Genomic DNA, 22,810 nt, shown 5'->3' with positions numbered 1-22,810 from the left:
GCAGCCTGTTGGTGTTTTCTGGTTGTAGTCAGAGCATAGAAACACACACACACAGACACACACACGTCGTGTAAACTAGAAAGAGGCTTAGAGGGCATTCAGCGTGAATCTGTTTTTAATGTTACCTGAACTGTTCCTCAGACATCAGCAGGACTAATCAGTGGTTGTCATGTGGTGCACAGTAAATGCTTGGGGAGAAGGCCAGGTGCCCTTTGAAAACACATAGTTGCCGATAATGGAACTCTTTGATAATGCTAATTAAAGAGGTGTTGCCTATATGTCATTGAGAATAAGCTCTGACATTAGGCAGCAATTGCTGTAAGTTGGTTTTGTTATGTGACTTCTACATTGGTATAGATGTTATTTTACATCATTCTGGCTTCTGTGCTGCTGGGAAGATAAAGCTACAGGTAAAGCAAAGTAGTATGTCCTACTCTGCTAGTTACATGGAGGACAGTGAGCAAGATTTGCAGAGTACCTCATAAAATAAGTATACTACTACAGATAGATGTGGAAAAAGGCAAATACTGAAGTCTTTCAGGTGTATACTACTACAGATAGATGTGGAAAAAGGCAAATACTGAAGTCTTTCAGGTTTATGGTTCTGTGAATAGATGCTTAGAAGAAACATAAACGTATTGATACACACATGCATGTGTGTATGTGCACACAGGTTATACAATTAGATTCCCAGGCGGTGAGGAAGAGCTCTGCAAAGGGAAAGCTGAGAAAAAAGCATGTGCTTTCTTGTTTATATTTTGCTTTCAGAAAACAAGTAGATTACCCAGCATAATCAGCATTTCTCTAGATGGCAACAGTCTTCTCCCCAAGAAACAGCCAAGAGTCCTACTATCTTGCATATGTCTTTCTCATGTCTGGGCTTAACAAGAACCAAGTTGTTTGACTCCACTCATCTACAGACCCAACAGAAAAAGGCATTAATGTTTTTTGAATGTATGAGCAGCTCTTTGCTTGGTTTTCCCTTTACTTTCATATATTCAACTTTTTGAGAATGTGGTTTAGCTCAAGTTCACCTTTGCATTTAATTTTGTATTGGAAAATGCTGGGAAAGCTATACACTTAAGCCTTAATTTGGCATTCTTGCTCATAAATTACAGTCTGGCCTCTACCTATATGATCACATACAAATTGTTCAGTAAGAAGATCTGCACTCTTAGAAAGAAAAGGAAATTCTTGAATGTTTGAGAATGAAATCTATTCCTGACTGAGCTGTCTAGTTCTCTGCAGTTGTCTTCAGATGAAGAAACACAAACTATGGAACTTCCTTATTCTGGCTTTCCTTAATTTTGATGTTCACAAGATACTAATTCCTCTTAATAACTTTACTATATGTAATACTAATTAATACTGTTAAAGTTTTCCATTGTTTTTAGTAGGCCTCTAAAATAATCAGACTGGGAGTGTAAAGGAGGAATGCGACCCTACAGCATTCCTGCACTATTAGATAGCTCAGACAAAAAAGAGGGAACTCTGTTTTAAAAAGCCACCCCCACCAAAACAAAGCCACCAAAACAAAACAAAAAAACACCATTGCTGCCATTATCTAAACACATTCTCCACACATGTTCTGCTCCAGGGAAGAAGTATTATTTTTTGCAATGTCTTTGCCTTTATGTGCCTCTCTTCTCTTCCTACTACCACAAGCAAAAGGAACATGGTGAGCTTGCAGACACATCAGGCAGATAAATTAATTCAGAGAGGTCATTCTTCCAACTCTGATGTTTTCTTAAGTAAGTAGTGGTAAAGATCAAGGCTTCTTAAATATTAATGTTTACTTTTAGATGCAGTGATCTGTTGAAGCATTCTGGGCACCTCAGTAGAATTAGGGGTGTATGTATGTGTTTGTGTGTGTATTTTTCCCCATCTTGCAATGCTCAGAGGAAAAACTGGTTTTGAATTAGTGCTGTGTTGAGTCTAGCCTGACCTTGGTGTAAACCTGCTGGAAATTGTTTTGTCATCTGTGGCAGTATTAAATTATCTGCAGTGGATGCCTGCAGTCAAGCAAGTTTTAGTGCCTATAATAGCTCAGTCACTAGCACCAGTTTGACTAGTACAGTTGGGTTTATCATGCAGCCTAGTTCATGCTGGATAATGATTCTTGGGCATCTCTACAGAGATTTTCAGCAGAGCTGATGGGACTTCATAAAGCAGCTTGTTCTTTAATAACAAAATCAGAGGCACAGTTCTGTATTTCCGGTTTAGCACTCTTCCTAATGTCAGCAGACCTATATGAAGTAGGCTTATGCTAATTAACCAGGGCACCAGTAGCGGTGTAGCCTTCCAGCAGGGAGCTTAGTGTGGGCTCCCTGCCCCAGTGATTACCTGCGTTCTTGGGAGGTTTCCCCATTGGCAGGGTTAGTGCTTGCTCAGGTGTGTGCACCTGAGCTCCAGAAATGTAACCCAAGTGATGGGACAGAAGTGGTTCACAAACCAGAATTTCCAATCCACACAAAATTGTGCAGTTCCGTGGTATTTTTCCCTTTAAAAGAGCAGGGATCTGACTGATGGATGGCTGTGCCTTTTGAGCTACAGGGTAGATGTACTTCCCCCAGTGCAAACTTGGGTGTACTATGGGAGTGTGTATGGGATTCATGGGCCCACTGCTTAGAAGACTTGAGTAGGGAAATATGTGCAGTTTGATTGCTCACTGAAATATCTTCAGAAAATATAACCCTGAAGGTCTGTGCAGTTGCACAAAGCTTTATCCAACCCAACATATGTACGCCTTATGGAATTGCCCTGGATTGGATTATGACAACTGTGTCTGCACCTACACTCAGCTTGAGTCTCTTCCTGCATTAGCTTGTCTGTGCATTTTAAGACATACAGCAAAATCAGGGGAATGCTTTTTCCCCCCAGGTCCATTCACTCAGATGATGTGCTAATTAGGTCACTGAGAAAATCAAAGATATAGAAACTGGACTGAGTGCTCATCAACTGGCTCCTATATGTAATTGCTGTATTTTAGTTTAATTTGTCTTAAGAGATTTTCTGATGTCTCTGAGAATGTTACCCATAAAAAGGCAGACTGCACATCAAGAAAGCAAGTCAGTGAACACATGAATATTTTGAGCTGCAAAGTGTAGCATTCAGTATTTATCACGACAGGAAAGAGACATGTGACTTCTCTCTCACATGGCAGCTCCTTGGTTTATGCCTTACTGATTGGAAAATAGCAGAAGTATCCTGCAGGATCACTTTTGAAGAAAGGGCAAGGCACTGGAACGATCCACAGTGCTAACATTTTGCTGCAGAATGATCCCTGCTCTTATTGCATAAGAAAGCCCTGTGTGTTGGAAGAGAATGGGACTTGCTGAAGGCAGAGGTGAGTTATCGCAGAGCCCCTCAGTTTGTTTTCTGCTTAAATAAAAGTGTTCTGTCGTAAGTGTTACCTCAGAAGTAGCAGTGTGACCTGACAAGCAAGCATATTTAATCTGCTCCTTGGCGGAGCTGAATGTATTTTGTCCATGAAAGCATATGCTGTGTATGCATACAGGTAGGAGTGAGTGCGTCTCCTTGTTGGTACAATTTGAGAGGGAGATGAAGGACTGTGTGAGCACTTCAGGGTATTGCTGCTTGGCAGGAACACACATACTCCAAGGCAAACAAATTTGCTCAATATTTTTATGAGTCTCTGAGCTTAGCTGGTTCTGGCAGGGATGACTTGACTTCATCCAGAGAGGCAGTAGGGGGGACATCATTCCAACTTTCCCTTTATTTGGGTAGTGGAACATGAGTAACTTCTTCCCAGAGCTGGAGGGAGTCGCCTTGACTCCTCATCACGTACAGCATGTCATACCACGTCTCTCGCGTCCCTCCACAGCGTCTAGTGCAGCTCCCTTGTATGGCCTAACAATAGTGCAAAATGTAATTGCCTCTGATGCAGCAATTTTAGCACAAGCACTATGGACTCTGTGGAATAATGAATAATAATAAAGAAAATAGTCTTGCAATAAATGCTAATCACACCCTATAGGATTGCACTGAATTTGTCATTAGATAGTAGATATTAAATGCAGAAATACTAACTTTCCCAGAACCTTAGAGAGTTTAGAGTTCTTTGTAAATATGTAATTCTCCCTCTAAACATACACTTTATTTCCCAATACAAATTCTTCATTATTCTGTAGTTAAGGCTGAAAGGCCTCATCATTTACCTGAGTCAGAAATGCCCTTAAGAAAACACAGTCATTTACTGAGATGAGCAAATTCTGGAAATTGAGGCAAAGGTTCTGTTCTGCAGGTGAAACCAAGCTGCCACAAAGTCTGCAGGGAGGTGGGTGTGTTTGTGACCATTTAGACAATTGTAGCTTGGCAAGCTTCACTGTTCCTCCTTTTTTTCTGGCCTTTTGATCTCGATTGTTGCGCGCTCTTCTGTTCTTCTGAAGCCAGAACTACTTCTGTCCACTTTCGTCTCACTATCTTTCTCTTCTTTTACAGTCTTCTGCAACGAGACCATAGAGTCTTTGTAAAGCATTCATTGCCTGATACATGTTTATAGTGCCAACTAATGCTGTTCTGAGCTTATGTACGTATCATTTATATTGAGCATGTGTCTCTATTATGTGCAGAACTGAGCTGGAGGCTAAGTGATTCCTGTTTCAATCTTCCTCCTGACCTAGCAGTAATTCTCTTGATGATACAAACCAAATAAAGAATGGAATTTCTATGCCAATCTATTTGTCAGCCATAAATAGGCAATATATTAGTCAAATTTTCAGAAGTGAACAGCAACATATTTCTGAATCTTGGTATCTCCAAAATATATGTAGCTGTTTGCTTTGGAGTTCTCTGACATTTTTGTTGTCAGCTGAGAGCTGGCATGTGATATTTATGTTGGCTCGACGAACATTTGGCAAAAGAGGGTAAGAACAAAACTGAGTATAAAATGGGAAGCTTTTTAACAGAGAAAGTGCCTTTCCATAGATATGATATTGCAAAATATGAATCACTTAAACTGTTCAGCATAAATAAGGAAAAACTGATTTAAAAGCCTTTATTTTCAGAATTTCAGAAAGATGTATTTTAATGGCTTCAAAATATAAAGTCCTTAAAAGTGTATCTGCTACTCAGTGGTGAAGTCCAAAGCTTACTTCACACACAGGTGTAGCATTATTTTCATTGGGACTTCAGGATGATGAGAGACCTGACACATCATCTGAATGTGGTGATGAAATATATCTGGCACTGAGAATTTCAGTATGTTGAAGAGTGATGTTTGATAGCATTACAGGCCTAATTGACTTTAACGTCACTGTGGAAAATAAGGAGGTAAGAGCAGTATTATGTTTTTCCCTGCGCCCGGGACTTAGAGGGAAACAGAGATGCAGGTTCAGGCATCTTTGGCTCTCCCTTGTAAGGTGGGGTAAGGCCAGGGGCTCTTTGCCTGCTCTAGTCTCACCCAGAGCAGGTGGATACGCAGCAGGTGAAAGGAAGTGGGATCAGCTGATAGGCCCAAGCCAGCATCATTGGTGAAATAAGCTGCTTGCCTCTAAAGAGAAATTACTTCCTTCTGGGAGGAAAAGAAGTAAAGTTATTGTGAGTCTACTGTAGTTCCTCTCTTGGGTTCCCCCAGGAGCAAGATGGCTTCATCTATCCGATTGGGAGATTAGCTCTGAAACAGGATCCTGGGTTTAGTTGGCCTTTACTTTCATGTATTTATTAATACTATTCTGTTTTACATGAAATTTGTTTTTTGTTGAATGATTTCACAACCTCGTAAGAAAAGACTATCCAATAACATTGGTCAAGCACTATCTTTAAAACAAATGGAAGTTTGTGAGTGACCTGAAATAAATGTAAAGTACTTGCCTAGAAGAGATTTAGCAACAGCTGTATAGCACTGAAGTTCAGACAAACAACGGAAAAGCGATGATGTTTTAAACTTTGTCTCAGTCCAAAGCATCCCTGTTTTACAAACTGATCTTCAATCACATTCTGTTACTAGTAATAACAACAAAGCCCTGCAGTATGTTTGCACAGGGCATGAATTAGCAGAGAATTTGACCTTAACTTTTACACGTAGAAAAGGAGAAGTCATGTTTACAAGAGCATTCTGTGTTCGCTCCCCTTCTTGTGTGGGTGTATGTAGGGGAGTGGGGATAAATACCCAGTCTCTCTTTAAGCTCCACTCTAACCAAGCTGTGATGCTTATCAATGTGATTCTGTGATAAAAAGTTGTGATTCTTCTATTACACACTTGAAATGCTAGCTGTAAACCTAGCCTAACCATTAAAGATGAAGAGCTAAGCACTTAAGCATTCTGGAATATATTTATTAAAAATAATATCAGATTTTTTTAATGGCCCTCTACTTTTTAAGCATGTAAATTGAGTTTTTGATTGCCACAACAGCTAGAAGCGTACCTTTTGTTCAGGTGCTCTCCTGCAAATAGAAAAATAATAAAGGAATTTATATTTGTATGGTCAGACCCAAGAAAATGGAAAGAGGATGAGAAAAAAGTTGAAATTTTAGGTCTAAGGCAAGGTTTAAATGCTAACCATTAAATTTAGCTTTTCTGTTCACTCTTCTCTACAAAACCTGCTACTCGGTAGGGCAGAAGTCCCTATAGACTGGCTGTGATATTCTGATCCATGGGTAATTTGTGCCATTATATAAATTGACATACAAATATGGGAAAGAGAAGAGCAAAATAGTGTGCACAAGCAGGTAGGAAGGCTGGGAAGAGGTGAAGATAAGATACACTGTTAGCGCTGTTGGTGAAAGAAGGGAAATTGTCACGGCTGTGGCTCCTGGCTACTGCTGCTACCTGGGAAATGTGTGTCAACACCACGCAGTGGCACAAGCTGCTGCGGGGAGGAGGACGCTGCACCTCTCTGTGCGCTTGGTGCTGTCATCTGCAAGGTACCATTGTCGCAAACAGGAGTGCTCATAAGAAACTGTTGTCTGCATTGCTTTCTCCTCCCCCACCCAAACAAAAAAAATCCCAGCTCTGGTATGTAGCAGTGAGATTTTTTTTTTTTTCCTGCTGCTGTAAGATTTCAGGATGATCCAACAGTGTATTTACTGGACTCGAGAAGTGTTGTTCAAGGGGGAATTCCACTGCTGCCTCAAACCCAGCAGTTTACGTTATCCTGAGTTGAACCCTACTGAATGTATTACATCAGGTCTGAAACCTTTTGTTGCAGGAGCACAGCAACCTATTGCTTTCACAGGAATGGTTTCATCTATTGCTTGCTGTTAGCTTAATAACCTTTTGCTACTTGAACTGTCCTTTCTGCCAGATTATTTTTTCATAGATTCCCCTGGGGTTTGGCCATGAGCTGAGAGTGTAAGAGACCACTAAACAAGAAGAAAAAACCTCCAGAGATCTTAGCTGAGTAACCCTATTTAAGTAATAAAAACAACTGTGTTTGATGAGCCAATTACATAGAGCAAACGTTTAAAGGACAGAATGCCAAATACTTGTTTGTAAACCTAAGCCTTTATTAGCAGCACTGTTACAGTTATAAAAGAATATGATCCCTTTCTGAGCCTCACAGACTACCTGCATCCCTGTATTAATTCAAAGCGCTGCTGGATGGGCTTTGTGAGTGTTGTAGGACTAATCCCTATGGTTCCTTGATTATGAGCATGTGCAGAGCAGCCGAAGGTAGAGTCGTGCATGTAGAGCTAACACACAGAGACTTGCCTTGCAATGCCATGTTTGTGCATGTGTTTCTACAACTGAGAAGGATACAGGGAGCCTGCCTGCCTTGCTGATTTATCCGATGTTTTCTTGTTTCTGTTTCAGCATTCAGGACAATTCCTTCAACACGACAGCTTTAGCAGAGTAAGTGAACACTTTAAAGATGTCCTTATTTTTAAATAAGAATGATGAGTTTAGTTACTGTAGAGAATAATTGTAAGTAGTATGTGAGAAGTCCCAAGCTATCTGTCATGTATTTTGAATCAGTTTTCTGTAATCTAAGTATATTTTCAACTGTATGGGAAGGATTGCATGAAACAGCTGCCTTTACATGCTCTGTGACCATTTAGCAGTGAAATACCTTTCTGGGAGAATATATGTTTGATGCACATCACACATGTTTAAATGCATGATTTTCAGTGTAGGATAAATCTCCTGTGAAAATATTGCTCATTTCTGGTACTGATGATCTTGACAAACACAAGTATGTCAGTTTTCTAAGAACACATGGTCTGTACTTCCTGCAAGCATTATTAGAAAAAAAAAATCTTTGCAAATATTTTGAAAAAAACCCCTATATATTATTTAGACAGGCCAAGTACCAAATATGTCATTTCTTTGTAATCAATTCCATAAACTAATTAGAAGGCCTTTCCTATATATCATGATCATAAGGATATATATGTTGATTTTTTTTGTTGTTGTTTTACAGAGACAATAGAACAGGACAAGGGAGAACATTAGAAAGTTAGAAAGGCAAAGGCTTTAGGAACTATTACAAATGAAATAGTCTTTGTTTTATTTCAGTCTAAAACACTTCAGTTTTGGTGTTCTCTATTATTTTGCATGCTTTTGGTTGTTTCAAAAGCTTTTAGGGAAGATTCTTCAGCGATGTGCCAAACAGTTTCTCAGGAAGGAAATGACTTATAGATTTGTTTGTGTATTAGGTGAGTTTTACACTGCTAAAATGCTCATAATTTAAAAAACCCTAGCTGGACAGTGAGCTGTTTGCCTGTGTTGTGGGGACAGGATACATTCTGAAAGCAGGCCAAGCTGTAATCATCTGAGCCATCCCTAAAAGTGTTGTCAAAATCACTACAGGAAAAGTAACATTTTGTAGGGATCCAAATAATTTCCCTCTCCTACATTGCTTTGTTTTATTTGCTTACATTGCCTTGCTTTATTTAATATTTTAACTTCGTCATGCTTTTTGTGTGATTGTGGCAGATATGAAAAGATTTAACAGAAGCTAATAAATCATTAAGTCATTTTTTATTATTTTCCTGTGTCCCTATTAGTTAAGTGATGAATCGTGGTCTGTAAAATTCTGGGATGCTCCCCCTTCACAGAAGAATAACCAGATTACAAATAGTACATTTTTCATATTTTTTTCTCTTTCCATTTTCTCTGTCCCTAAGTACATCCATTGTTTCCCGTAGAGATTCCCCTGGAGTGGCCCATGTGCCTGCCTCACCCTTAAGGTTTCTGGGACCTGAAGGTGATGGCCTTTCTCTGTGGTGCTTCATGTGACCGTGAAGACAAGGGCCAGAATGGCATGAAAGCTGACTCTGTAGTGCCAGCACTGCCCCTGGGGAAAGGGAGAGGGGTGCAGACGGTGCTGTGCTGTGCCGAGCTGAGAGGCAGTAGCATGGTAGAGCTGGGGCTGGGCCAGGCATTGCCTGAAGGGTGAATCTCCTTCATTTAAGCTGTTGTTGGTTCTGTTTCAGGGGCTTTAATTTTTAATCTTATCTTTCCAAACGTAGAAGTAGAAACATGCTTTAGAAAAGAAAGCAAGTGAACAATGACATCTGAAAAGCATTGTCCAAATGAACAAACTTGGTTTCCAGAGTTGATTTCCCTAAATCCTGTTTAGAGCTTCTCCCCAAAGCCTGTTTTTGAGAACTGCTGAGGATACACAATTCTTACTGATTTCAGCACTAGTTGTTTGTGCTGGCCATGTCTGAAAATAGGTTACTTTTATTTAGCAGAACAAAGAGAGAGCTTGCCATGCAACTTTAGACATCCTCATTTGACAACTTCTGTCTTTATTTGCGGCAAAGGCAAAATCAGGGCTTCCTGAATGGTGTAAAACCAGTGATACAATACTTTCAGGAACATTTCTGAAGACAAGGCAAGTGCCTGGGGCTGCTAAGCTTCCAGCAAGCCATGCGTGCAGCCTGGTTTAGAAGTTGTTCATGTGAACATCTTAAAGGTCAAGTTGGCAAAAGGGAGCAGTTTTCAAGTTGTACTGAAATGGCTCCTATGGAAAGGTGAAAATGGAAGAAAGTTAAAAAAGCTAATCCCATTAAACCAGAGATCCTTGGAAGAAACATAAAGAGGCAGTACTATAAAGAGTCACAGCAGCAGTCCATCCAGACTGGGATCCCATCTCTGACCTGACTCTGGCCCATGCCATAAGATCAGTGATGGATGTACTTACTTTTAAGAGACATATCCATCAGTCAGTAGTTAGATTGGGCACTGAAGGAAAAGGATTCACATCACTGGTTTTGTCAAAAGACATACTTCCTGCTCAATGTAAGCTTCAACCCATACGGACTTATGACTTGAAGCTGTTCTGGCGTATTCTCTGATGTTTTAGGAATGAGTGAGATGCTGCTGCAGTTTTTGGGTTGGTGGGAACTCTCTCTACTACGTGGCCACAAGCTATCACAAAACATCAAATTCTTGAATATCCCTTTATCTGTTAAATATAGCTAAAGTTGGACAAAAAGATTTACAAGTTACTGGTGAGAGGAGTGTGTGCATGTCTGTGTTGATATGTGCAGACAGGTGGCATGAACACATAAGCTGCATTTCTTAAAGAAGCTAAGATAAAAACATTCTGTGCTTTAATGATGGATATTTGCATTATATCATGAATTCATCTTTTTTAAGGTCCTGCTATGGTCTTAGCCTCAAGCACTGTCTTGTGTGAGTGAGGATTCTTGGTTAATATTTATTCTTATGAAGAGAGAAATTTCTATTAACAATTTTGGAGTGTGTTGTTTCTGAACTTCCTCACAATCTTTTTATTACATGATGGACACAGTCTTCTCTGATTCATTATTGCTTATCTTTCCTATCTACTGCTATATGGTTGTTCAAATACATTTTGTCATCCTCACTTATGTTGTTTATAAGTTCTGTCTTGTTTTATGACTTTTATCAGTTGCTGGATGCTAAGTTAGGATCTCTGCTTCTCAAGATCACCTTATTACAGCCAGCTCAGGGAAAGCAACTCCCAGGGCACTTCCCCAAGTTAAGGAGTATGCACACAAGTATGCACACATAAACTTGGCTGATGGACCTGTGCTCAGTCATCCGTCATCCCTCCAGAGAGTGTTCCCAGTTGCCAAAATGGTCTTTCAGGACTGAAGGTTGCCAAGTGTGGCGACTGGTGAGAGGAGGGGGTGAGTGAAGCCGGTAGCAGAGCTGCTTCCTCCCACCTCCTCTTCCTGTGACACATGCAGGAGGGAGAGTTTGTCTTTTTAGGGGGTCCCTGGCCTTTGTTGACAGTGGCTTGGCCCATGGTGCACAGCACACCTGGTGGCATCTTACCCTACTCTTGTGTTTGTGCTGGGAGGTCTGTCCATCCGGCTCTGACCTTGGCACTGTCTCCTCACAGTGTATTTCCTTGCTATGTTTTTTTCCGTCTGAAATTTTCCATCATGTTTTCCATCCAGTTTCCTGGTTCCTTTCGTACTGGGCTTCCTTCTTCACACCCCCAGTGTGTCCTATCCTTACACCTTGCTGGTGTCAGACACCCATAAGGTAATTAGTGATAGACCAGAGGGGAAGGTATGACTGGCTTCCATAGGCAAAGGCAACTAGATTTCTACAGTGAATTTATGCATTTTGTACATCAACCTCTGTCTTCCCTCTGTCATCCCATTTTGCCTTGTGGGGAGAACTGCACCCGTTGCAGGAATATTGTGTGATTAGGGGGATCTGCAGCTGTGGTTATATGTTCCAGTTGCAAGCAGCAAATGCTTTCATCCACATGCTGATGTATTCAGGAAGTGTAAACACTTGAGTGTCCCTTTAAATATTTTCTGCTGCAGTCTGGCTTTTGATAAAGATACTAGCAGAAGACTGGTGGGAAAGAGGAATACATTAAAAACCTTGCCATCAAATTGCAATGCAGAGCTATGAATTTATCACTTAATGTGCTCTGTCCTAAATGGGGCAGCCCTTCTGAAAATCTAACAAGTCAGCAGAAGTACAGGCTGCTTCCCCCATAATGAAGAGATTCCTCTGCCAGCAAACTTCAAGAGATGCAGGCCTGCTTAGTGCCTGTGCCCTGTGAGTATGAACAGAGGGTGAGGAGAGGGCCCTGACTTTTCCCCAGAAATAATACCTAGAAAGAGTGTGTGCATATTTGTTAGGAGTGTATGCATATATATGTATGTTTATTTGAAGAAAGACTGCTCATAGGCTTTGCAGTTATATCATTCCACAAAGTTCAGCCATGCTGTGCAATATAGTGTTCAATGCTGAGTGGTTAGCATATTTATCCAGATTTCTCTTTTGATTAGGCAGCCTTATGACAATTCTGTTATTTGTAACTTAAGGGGATGTAATTGATTATGATTCTTCAGGCATCTTAAAAAATTTTGCTAGTTCACTTTTTAAGACTAATGATCACTTTATAATTTATTTGGGGATTCTTTTTCCTGCTGCACAAAGAATGACTGCTCTACTATGGTTAATATTTTTGTGAGTCTAGGAGTAAAACACCCTTAGCTGATTGTTTCTAATTATTTTTTTTTTAATGTCAAGTATACTATAAGCAATTAAAATACAGAATTTCTTGTAATTTTCCTGTGATTTTTATGGTAGCATCTGAATTTTTTGTCATCATTATTTCCATCTGGCTGAAAATGATATACCAAATTGTGTACACTTAACATCTCAAATCCTCTTCTTCCTCTGAGATTTAGACGATCATGAAACAGCTATGGCATTAAATGACCCCAACTAAGGTGTGACAAGGAGAAATGTGTTTATATTTTGAGCTGCACTGCCATGTTATTAAAAGCTAAATTTCTGCAGCTGGCAGAAAATCAGCAATTATTTTGTATCCCTTTTCAAGGTGTGACGGGGATTCAGACTCTGTACATGAAGATCAAGCAGGCAGTTCCAGCCCCAGGTATTCTACTGCAAATTTTGTCTGAAATCCTTTGACAACAAATAAAGCTGTCAGAGTGCTTCTGTTAAACCATTAGAAAGAAACCTTTATTCTCAAGGGAATGCAGAATTTCCAGGGTATTACCTGCTAAGGCTATTAGTATTTCTGGGAAATGCGTATTTGTCTTGTATACTTTTGTGTAAACAATATTAAGATTAATTACTGTTGTTGTTATATGAGTAAATATATTATGGTCTATGTTCTTAACTTTACATCATATTTCATTCAGATGCAGCTCTGATGCTAATACATTGAATTTTACTGTACAGCAGCTGGTACAAAGTAGCAGTAAGCAGAGTTTTGCAACTGTGCAAGGATATGCTCATTGATGAGTGTGAAAAAAAAAATCCTTCAAATTGTAATTTAACTGAAGTATTCTTGAGGCATGTGTCTCATGGCTATGTTAGTACACGTTGATTGCTAGAGGATCTAACCTGACCTTTCAGAAAGATTTTTAAATCAGATGATACCTTAAAATTAGGAACACTTCTGCACATGGTTCAAATGCCTGTAGGATATAAAGCACCCTACCCTGTAACTATAACAACTGCCCTGGAGCACACTTGCAGAAGGCATGGGCAGCAATGGTGTTTAACTCCATAGGCACCCTGCAAGCATCCATCTGGATGCTGATGGGCCACAGATGGAAAGTGAGTTAGGCAGCTCAGAATCCTTAGGAGAAAACATTGAACTAGCAAGTTATGCTTTCTAAAAAAAATCTCAGGGGGTTTTAATTCAATAGTCCTTGACTCCCTCAGTTGTGGAATTTTCACACCAGGAGAGAGATCATCTCTCAGCTAACCATTAGAATTTTACCAGCTGAAGCTAACATCTGAAATTCCACCTGCAAACTAAGCAACAGCCAGGGATTTTGGAGCAGTAATGCCGATCTGCTCATCCTGCGAACTAAGCAGGCAGCCTCGCATTCTGCATTGCGGTAGCTTTCTTAATGGTGCCAGGGAGACGCTCCCAGTGGAAGGCATTAGACCAGTCTAAGGTTGGATTGACTGGGTGTGGGTAAGACTAGCAAGGTCTTCTTAGGACAGGTTGCACTCTGTAGGCTCGGCAGAGATTGAACATATCTGTCCCAGATTCAGTGGTTACCTGAGCATCCATGAGCAACAGTGTCTGTTTAAACCACCAGATGTGCTGTTATACAGGAGGACCTTTTCTCCAAACTGGGAGCACGTGATACTTGTCCTTTGCACTCAAACACATCTCTGGTTGTTCAAACTCTACTTTGTATGCCTACCTCCCTCACTTTGTCCAAAAGCCCTCAAAAACAGAGACTGTCAGAAGAGAAGTGTGACTATAGGGAGGAATTATTGTATGTGATGACATTTTTGTGAGATTATAACCTAGTGTGAATCATTGGACGGGGAAAGGTCTTCTGCATGAAAAAGACAGTTTCAGATTTTATTTGGGGAATATGAACTATAGGGCTGAAGCCAAGGAGTGCCTCTAAACCTAGTCTTATTTAAATGGCTCCACAGTGGAATGTGTAATAAACTAACAGTAGTTTAGCTTGTGATTTGACAATAAACAGTAGCCTCTCAGATTCATGTTACTAACATATGCAGTGTTTGATGTGTGGACTACTCAACTTGGTAAAATTAAAATGCCATGAATAGCTAAGAACTTGTTGCTGTTCTTCCTTCATAATGTTTTGACAGGTGTCTGAAGTTCTGCCTGATGCATTTCAATTTTATTTTCTTACAGAGATGATGATAACAAAGAAAATTATCCGGACAACGCTGCTGTCTTAGAGGAAAGGCAGCTGCCTTTGCAAGATACTCAGCAGTACAAGCAGCAGGCCGTAATTGACTACACTCTAAAGCCTGAAATGGGCAACTTGAAGCTAAGAAAACCTAAGCCCATTGCAAAGCTAGAAAATGGAAAAAGCCATGAAGAAAGTCAGGTAAAGAACTAAACTTACCAAGGGTGGATTTATGGCACAGTGTCTGAGCAAACATACCTTTTGAAATGTAAAGTGGGACTCCCTGGTAATCCATGATGTGACTGAGACCCCACAATAATCTGCCTTGATTTTCAGGGACCTGGAGTCCTGGGACCCTCCTGTAATGACAGACAATTTCTTTCAGCCAGGGAACTGCAGAGAGGGATGTGTTGCAACTGCTATCAGAAGTGAGTGGAGAGCTCTTGCTTTGGCTAGTTGGGGTCAGCTGCCCTGGCCATGCTCCCTCCCAGCTTTTTGCACACCTGCTTGCTGGCAGAGCATGGGAAACTGAAAAATCCTTGACTTAGGATAAGCGCTACTTAGTGACAGCTAAAACATCAGTGTGTTATCAATATTATTCTCACACTAAATCCAAAATACAGCACTGAACCAGCTACTAAGAAGAAAATTAACTCTGTCCCAGCCAAAACCAGGACAAGAGCATAGCTGAAGATGTGCAAATATCTCTCTTTAGATTTCCTATGACTCCTTACACCAAATATAAAAATCTTGGTAGTTGCACCACTTGATTAGACTTTTTCTGTTTTGTTTATTTGACTGAGGATCTCTTGCGCTGGTTTTTTGGCTGCCAGTGGAGAGATTTCATACTTTCCCTTTATCTTACTTTCTGTTTTTTCTCATCTTTAAATAATAAATCTATTCCAGTGCAGATTCTGGTACTGGTGCTCTTGCCCACAGACTTCCTGGGTTGAGCTGAGGGGAGCAGAACTGTAACTTTTCTAAAGGTTATAATAGAAGACTAGAAAGGAAGAAGCTTCTGCTGCTGTCTGTAGAGGTACATTGCTATGTAGACTCCAGAGTTACCACCTCCCAGTAGCTGCTGGAAGTGCCTCTGTTTTCCCCCAGTGCTTCCCAAGTCATGTCTCGTGTAGTGTCAGGGATAGAACTCTGGTCCAGGTTTAACCTCTCAGCTAGAAATATTCTCATCACCAAGATAGTTGATGTTAATGTTGGTAGATTGTCAGCCTGCAGTAGGCACAAGGCCTGACACCTGTAAATACAGATGTCTGTATTTACATCTCTTCTTTGATGTATAATATGTTTGGCTATTTTCTGTCTCTCCTCCCTTCTTGTTTGTGGATAGAAATTTGCACAGTGCTTTCTGAAGTGCTTTCAACCCATCATAGTCCAGGAATTATTTTGGTCCATTTTTTCAAATTTAGAATGGGAATTCATCATTTTGGATGACATGTCTTACCTTCTAAGTGAGTAATATCCTTTTGAATCCCTGAAGAAAAAGTAAAAGCAAATGGCATCCCAATGGTATTATCACAGTCTCTTTCAGAATATCAATGTCAACTCTTGCCCTGATCTTCTTGCATGTTTTTCTGGAGTTCATCCGTGAGATGAAGTAATAACTGCTGATTTTTTTGCAACCGTATTGTGTTACTAGGAAATATTATTTAGGCTGCAGGGAGATGAGGTGTGCATGTTTATCAGCAGATAAGAAAAATGATAGGAAATTTTGCCCTATGAAGAGCAAGTGGAGGCGTATCAGGAATAGGAGTCATGAAGAAGTCATAAACAGGGCAAGATCTTTCTCATAGATCATCTGTTGCTCTTTCAGCTACTTCCGAGTCTCCTGTCTGCCTGCTCCCTGTGTACGTCATGCCTGTATATCTCACCCAACGAAAGCTAACACAGCACAGATTTGCTGCTTTATGGTATTTCACATGGCGTGAAGTGGTTAACTGAAAATGTTGATATTCTTTCATGGGAAACTTTTTGAGCATATAATTAGACTGCCATAAAATACCAGTGCAACTTAGATATGTGGCCTCTGGAAGGAAAAACAGTGTCAGGCAGATAATTTTCATGTAACTCAAGGGCTTGAATTAGGAAAGACAAAAGAGGTCCTGGGCCCCCACACTACCCATTGCTCCCATCTCTGGCATACTGGAAGAGGTAAGATCTGTAGGCACTATTTTATCTCACCTTTGATTTGATGGGAGTACTTGAGGGATGGGAGCTAGTGTAGAGCTTTGAGTGTAATATACAACATAAACACAAAGCAAACATCCTCCGTAACAGGAACTCCACTCATTCATAGAGGGAATTGTATCCTAGTACCATGAAAGACTTTTTGATGGTTATCCTATATCTACACTGAGTTCAGTGGTGCTTGCTGTAGAGGAAAGAGTTTGCCTCTTGGAATGGTTTGCAGAAGGAAGCTGTTTTGGAGAAAGCATCTACCAAGCCCTTCATTTTGCATAGCCTTCATTCTCGTTAGTAAGAATGTGCATGCTCCTTGGCCCTGAGTGCTTGCCTTGCTGCATCTTCAGCTACCTCAAGGGCTTTTGTTCTTAAAGAAGCAAGCACCTGGCTCCTGGCTTTGTTAACGGTGCCTATGAAAAACAAGGCTCTGCTTGCAGAAGAGCTCTGCGAAGGGTTTGTTTCTGTGTGTGGGTTCTCATTGGGATCCTTGGTGTGTTACGACCTCCTAAACTCTATTGCAGCTATCTCTGTAAGCAGCCCTAGTTGTGAACTGGTAGCAATTGCTTCTCTCCATTTTGAAGCTGAAAGCAAAACGCTGCTGTGTTGTTTCTAGTAGCTGTTTTTTATATGTATATAGCAGGTTGTTATTATCTGGAAAAGTGGGCCAGGCTGATGCTTTGAAACACTGTGCAATTGTGTATACCTTCCTTTTGTGAAACACCTTGCCACCAAGCCACTCAATGAGATAAATGATGTACTTACAAGCAGCTGATGTCGAGCTGACAAACAGCAATATCTGAGTACATGCATTTATGAAAGAAAAGCACGATGCACTGCACATGGTGATTAAACTGTTCATCCTCGTTTTCCTGAATTTATTGATAGAGTGCTTTTTCAACAGTCTCCCCACTTCCCCAACTTGACTTCTCTGTGGCATCAGAAAGAAACAGTGACAATATTGCAGTGACAGTATCTCTTTTAAAGGTGTTGCTCTGATAAGCCAAGGAAATGTTTGGTACTCACTGCTACATGTTAAGGGCCCATGAGTTGCTTTTTCAGAAAATTGTCCCTTTAAAATCAGAATAGGCTATTGGGAGATAAATAAGTTTGCTGCATGTGTTGCAAGGATTAAAGTCTGTTTGGATGGGAACCAATTTTGTGTGCCTTTCTACTAGTGAGAATCCAGGGGATTTCCATTGTAGAAAGGTCACTGAAAGGGAACAGACTGCTCTGTTCAAGTAGAGAAAAGATGGCCAACTTGGGGATTTTGAGCTTCACAAGGCGCTCAGTCTGCTGAAGTGTGATTCCTGTACCTCTGATTTTTTTGACACAAGTGCAGTACTGTGGTCATGTACCCTAGGTCTTCATGAAAAAATGGTTATTAAATTTACAGTGATGATTAACAGGACCAAGTCTAATAAGTGCAGTACCAAGTGACTTCACTTGACCACTTATCAGCTGATAAAATGTCACTAGAGTAAAGTTCTACCTTGGATATTGCATGCACTTATTTCTTTGGGGGCAGGAGCTGAGTATGGGGACACCTATAACCTTTCCAAAGTATGGGAAGAGAGGCAGGCTGCTGGAATGTGACTACACCGCTGTACTCCAGCTACTTGGTTTCATCTTTCCTATGGTTTCATGAGCTTCTTTAGCAATTCTGCAATGTTAATCTATAGAAAATCAAATTAATTAGGATTTATTTGACTTCAAGAGGTGAGGAAGCATATGCTCAGAACATACTCTGGGGAGTCAGTGTGAGAACAGATGGTAAGGAACGGAAAGTCTGCTTTCCTTGCCTAATCCTTTCTCCTGTCACTCACCTTTGATGCACAGTCATGAATAGAGATTATTAAATGAGTCATCCTCAAATTCCTTATTGATACTGAGACATACTTATAAAATGACACTAAACATGCTAGCTAACAGGTAGAGACAGTAAAAGTTCTGTTTTAAAGTCATATTATCAAGGTAAATGAGTATAAAAATGAAATGGTAGCTTGACAATCAATGCCTAGAGATGGGAATGCTGAAAACTGCTGTGTGAAATTTTGTATTTTGAGTATAAATTAAGTGGGCAAATTCATGGGTTTCAAAGAACTTCCAGTAATTTGACATTAAAATTGTGGTTTTAAATGCGCAGGAACCAACAGAGCCAATGTTAACACATTAGCTACACAAACACATGAACGTGTCAGACAGTCTGCAAGTTCCACTTCAGTTTTTAGGTATACTCTGTTTATGTTTAAACTATACCTCCCATTGTGGATTAAATCCGTTCAATTCACTGTCCATTAAATGTACCTGCTTATTTTCTTGTATGGACTGGCATTTTCAGGAGGGGTAGGAGGTACTTCTGCTCGGGACTTCAGTCCTGGCTGTTTTCTATATTGACACAGCACCATAGGGCACGCCAGGGCTGTGATCCCAAATGCTGGTACAATATTTGCATGGTGCTTGCATTTGAAGAGAGACAGAAGTGTTTGTGTGTTGGATAAAGCATATGAAGGATGTAAGGCACTTTCTGGAGTTTGAGAGCAGATTAAGCTGCTGCGTAAACACAGCAAAGGTTTGTATGCCTGTACTGTAATTCAGATGCTCTGACAGAGATGGGTTATGACATGCTGTGATTTTTTGGAGGGAAATAGATTTTTAAAAAATTTTAGCTTATGAAACAGAAGCTTATTTATCTCAACATGTGTATCCATGATGGTAATTTTTGGCTGCTTCCAAACCCATGTATTATTTTGTGTATAAAGCAAATATCATGATAGTGATTATGCAACACTGAGAATTCTCAGCAATGCCTGGAGATTTCCCTCTTCACAGACTGTTTACCAGATGCAGCCTCATTGTAGAAGCTTCACTCTCTGTAGTGAAGAAGAAACAAAAATACAGTAGAAGACAGCACTATACTGTTGGATGCCTTTGACACATCAGGAACAGATTTCATTGCTCTTAAGAAACAGAGGTTCCATCAAGGGTATTATCCCTAGGGTTACTCTTTATCATGCTAATGACATAACTTATGAACAACAACAAAGAAAAAAAAGAAAAGAAACAAAGAAAAAAACAACCAAAAACCACCCACGTCCTCAAGCATCAAGCCTGCAAGTGAGCACTTATTACCAGCATATATTCTTGTCCTCAGCATTCCCTTTCATCTAGCAGAAAGCATCTTGAATCGCCACGTTCTTTTTGCTAATATTGGAGAGGGGTATTTGTTGCACAAGAGGCTTCTGCTGAAGCAAGTTTACCACTTTAATGCAGGTTTGGTTTTGCACCTTATCTGGACTGACTTTGACTGATTAACTTGAATAGTACAACACCAAGAAGGCTTCAGCTGTAAGATACGCTTGCTTCACTTGAAATGCACTTGTTTCACTCATTTACATAGCACCCAACATTTTCTTTTTACCTGTATTCACAGCTTTTGTGGTCAACTTCTGAAGCTAAGCACATCTAAGCGTAAATGTTGAGGCTGTTGCAAGAACTCTAGACAAGGTCTTCAACTAGTATAAGTCAATGGCTGTTGCCTCTTTTGGTATTTTATTGTATCCTGAAACTCCATATTGTCATGTGATGGCATAAAAAGCTAGGATTCAAGTCCTGAATAGAAATCTCCCCTAACAATGCTACTACAGTTGTAAGAAAGTAATCTCCTGAACTCCAGTGTCCCGACCTCTTCCTTCCATCCCCCCAGTCTACATCCTTCAGTTTTACAAATAACAAAAATTCCCAGCTTCAGTTCCAGAGGTGTTTCTGAGATTTGATTTGTAGTCTTCCTATGTGTCTCTGTTATTCAATCTCTTTGAGAAAGAATATTTTCAGTATGCATCACAGTGATGATACAGAAATCTTTCTTCCAGCTTTGCTGTTGCCAATATAGAAGTTACACTTTTTAGAGAATATAGTGTTATTCTTTCTATTTGCTGTCATGTCCAATACCTAGCAAAATGTAACCCAGTCCTTACAAGAGATTCTAAGCACAAATGAGGGAAATGCCTGTTCTACCTGGAGACCATCAAACCACTGAAGATTTCTGGGCAAATAAAATAAGCTGAACTGGTTCAATCCACTTTTACCTTGAACTTTAATAAAAACTGTTGTGTTGACCTGTTTAGTCCCCAAGAGCACATGATCATTTTTATATAACTAAGGGAAAATAATGTTAAGATAGTAATGGAAAAAGTAGAACAGCTGCAAAAAACTGCTGTCCATTTGTAACCCGAATTGTTATTACCATTTTTGGATAAAATATCATTCATTCAGTGCTAAACTATATTAGATAGACATGGGGAGAGGGGGAGACATCTGTCCTAGAAGGCTCTGAAGGAGACAAAGGGTAACAAAAGCAAGAGTAATGCCAGTCAGTTGAGTGAAACTTTCACTCCTTTTGCCCTGACATCACCAGAGCTTTGTAACATCTAGTCTGAAAAAAAGACAGCCTCTGCTTTGGAGGTCTATTTTGGAAATTTGCCCCTTGTGGGTAGTCAGTATGGTTGGAAAGCTTGATTAACCTCTGCTGGGTCAGTTCTACTGCAGTGGCTGATACCAAAGCAAACTAATTTAATGTTAGCACAGGTCTCTTCAGCTGGCAGGGAAGGTACTTTCAGCCCCAGGGCAGGTCTACACTTCATAAATGCAGTGAGGACATACCCCACAGACGGATGTGTGTGTTAGACTTAGCACATGGCTGCTTCCTCCTGAGTAGCTTCCATCATGATGGTGACAGCTGCCTCTTTCTAGAGATAGGTTTCAACACTTTTTATACTCATCTCATAGACTAAGTAGGAGGAATTAACGTTCACTTATGCAACAAATATCCTATAGTTAAAATGTCATCATGGAGAGGAAGTAAAATGCCAGTGATCAGACTTTTTATTTATTTTTACCTGTTTTTTTTTCTTTTTTTCCAAGATCTCTTAGTCTTTCATCATTAATTTTGAGAGGTGGGCACTGAATATTTCTCCTGAGAGGAGACCATTTGGGCAACTTTCTTAAATTTAAAGCTTTTTGTAAAGTTGACAATTTTATAAAAGTGTAGTTTAGTTTTGTTGAAATACAATGTATCTCTAAACAAGCTTCATTCATAATCTGTAAAGATGGAACAGACTAAGAAGGAAGTAAAAGCAGCCAATGTTTTTGTAAATGTAGAATGACCTCAGCCCTCCAAGTTCCTATCTGAACAGTCCTATCCAAACTTCCGACTTCCATGCTTCCAGCTAAGCTTTGAAACTGGAGCAAAATCAGATACATTGCTTTACCAGGGGAAGTGAGCACTATTGTTTTGCAAAGCACATTGTATTTTAATTTTGTAAACTATTAGAATAAAATATTGGATGATAAAGGCTATTAAAGAAGTAGGAAAAAGTCCCACTTTAATTATCACATTTTCAAAGAACTTCATTAACTTACCCCTTTGCAATGCAAGGGAAATATAACCCATTTTAGAGGTAAGGAAATCAAGATGTGCTGAACACGTCTTGTCACAGCCCTACAAATGGTTTTTGAAAGCTTGGAGTAAAATGCATACCTTTCTAATTCCTACTGCCTTCCTCAATTTGTTGGACTAAATTGGCTTTTTTATTTTCTGTGTGGCAGGTTGGCTGATGTGACTTTTTTTTCCTCACTGCCTTTCACTCCTCCTGCAGTAATACTCTGTTCATAAAGCTATGCATATGCTAGGGAAGGGAAAGAGCAAAAGGAAAAAGGAAACTGGTTAAACCTTACAAATCTTATTTAAGAGAACTGCATTTGCTTTTGTCAGCCAAAATTTTTCTGATGATGCCCAAGTAATAAAATATCACGGACGTGAGTAAATAATTTCAAATGAAATGTGAATGTATACATAAGCAAAAAAAATATTGAACTCTGTATATGACACTTCTTAGCTCAGAAGCTGACATTTGTTATCTAACTAATAAACAGAAAATGGATTACAGTCTGCTTTGGTTTAAAAAAATGTTTTACAGTGAAAGAAGATACTACTTTGTTAAGAACCTTTTCTAGTCTGTGTTTTCCAGTTGTTTCCAGA

The 22,810-nt window shown here is 39.9% G+C and overlaps 1 protein-coding gene across 1 annotated transcript in view; it reads left to right on the top strand.

Moving 5' to 3' along the window:
* The first annotated feature begins 7,751 nt into the window (after nt 1-7,751).
* Nucleotides 7,752-22,810, top strand: part of FAM13C (family with sequence similarity 13 member C) — a 54,866-nt gene continuing 39,807 nt past the window's right edge. The window contains exons 1-3 of the mRNA XM_050899040.1: nt 7,752-7,813; nt 12,765-12,821; nt 14,580-14,778. Coding sequence (XP_050754997.1) covers nt 7,752-7,813; nt 12,765-12,821; nt 14,580-14,778 — 318 coding nt within the window. The remainder of the gene's footprint in view (nt 7,814-12,764; nt 12,822-14,579; nt 14,779-22,810) is intronic.

Source organism: Gymnogyps californianus, chromosome 6, assembly GCF_018139145.2.
Source record: "Gymnogyps californianus isolate 813 chromosome 6, ASM1813914v2, whole genome shotgun sequence".
In the NCBI taxonomy this organism is placed as follows: domain Eukaryota; kingdom Metazoa; phylum Chordata; class Aves; order Accipitriformes; family Cathartidae; genus Gymnogyps; species Gymnogyps californianus.
Note: the sequence above shows the minus strand (reverse complement) of the source record. Positions and strands in the feature narration are given on the sequence as shown.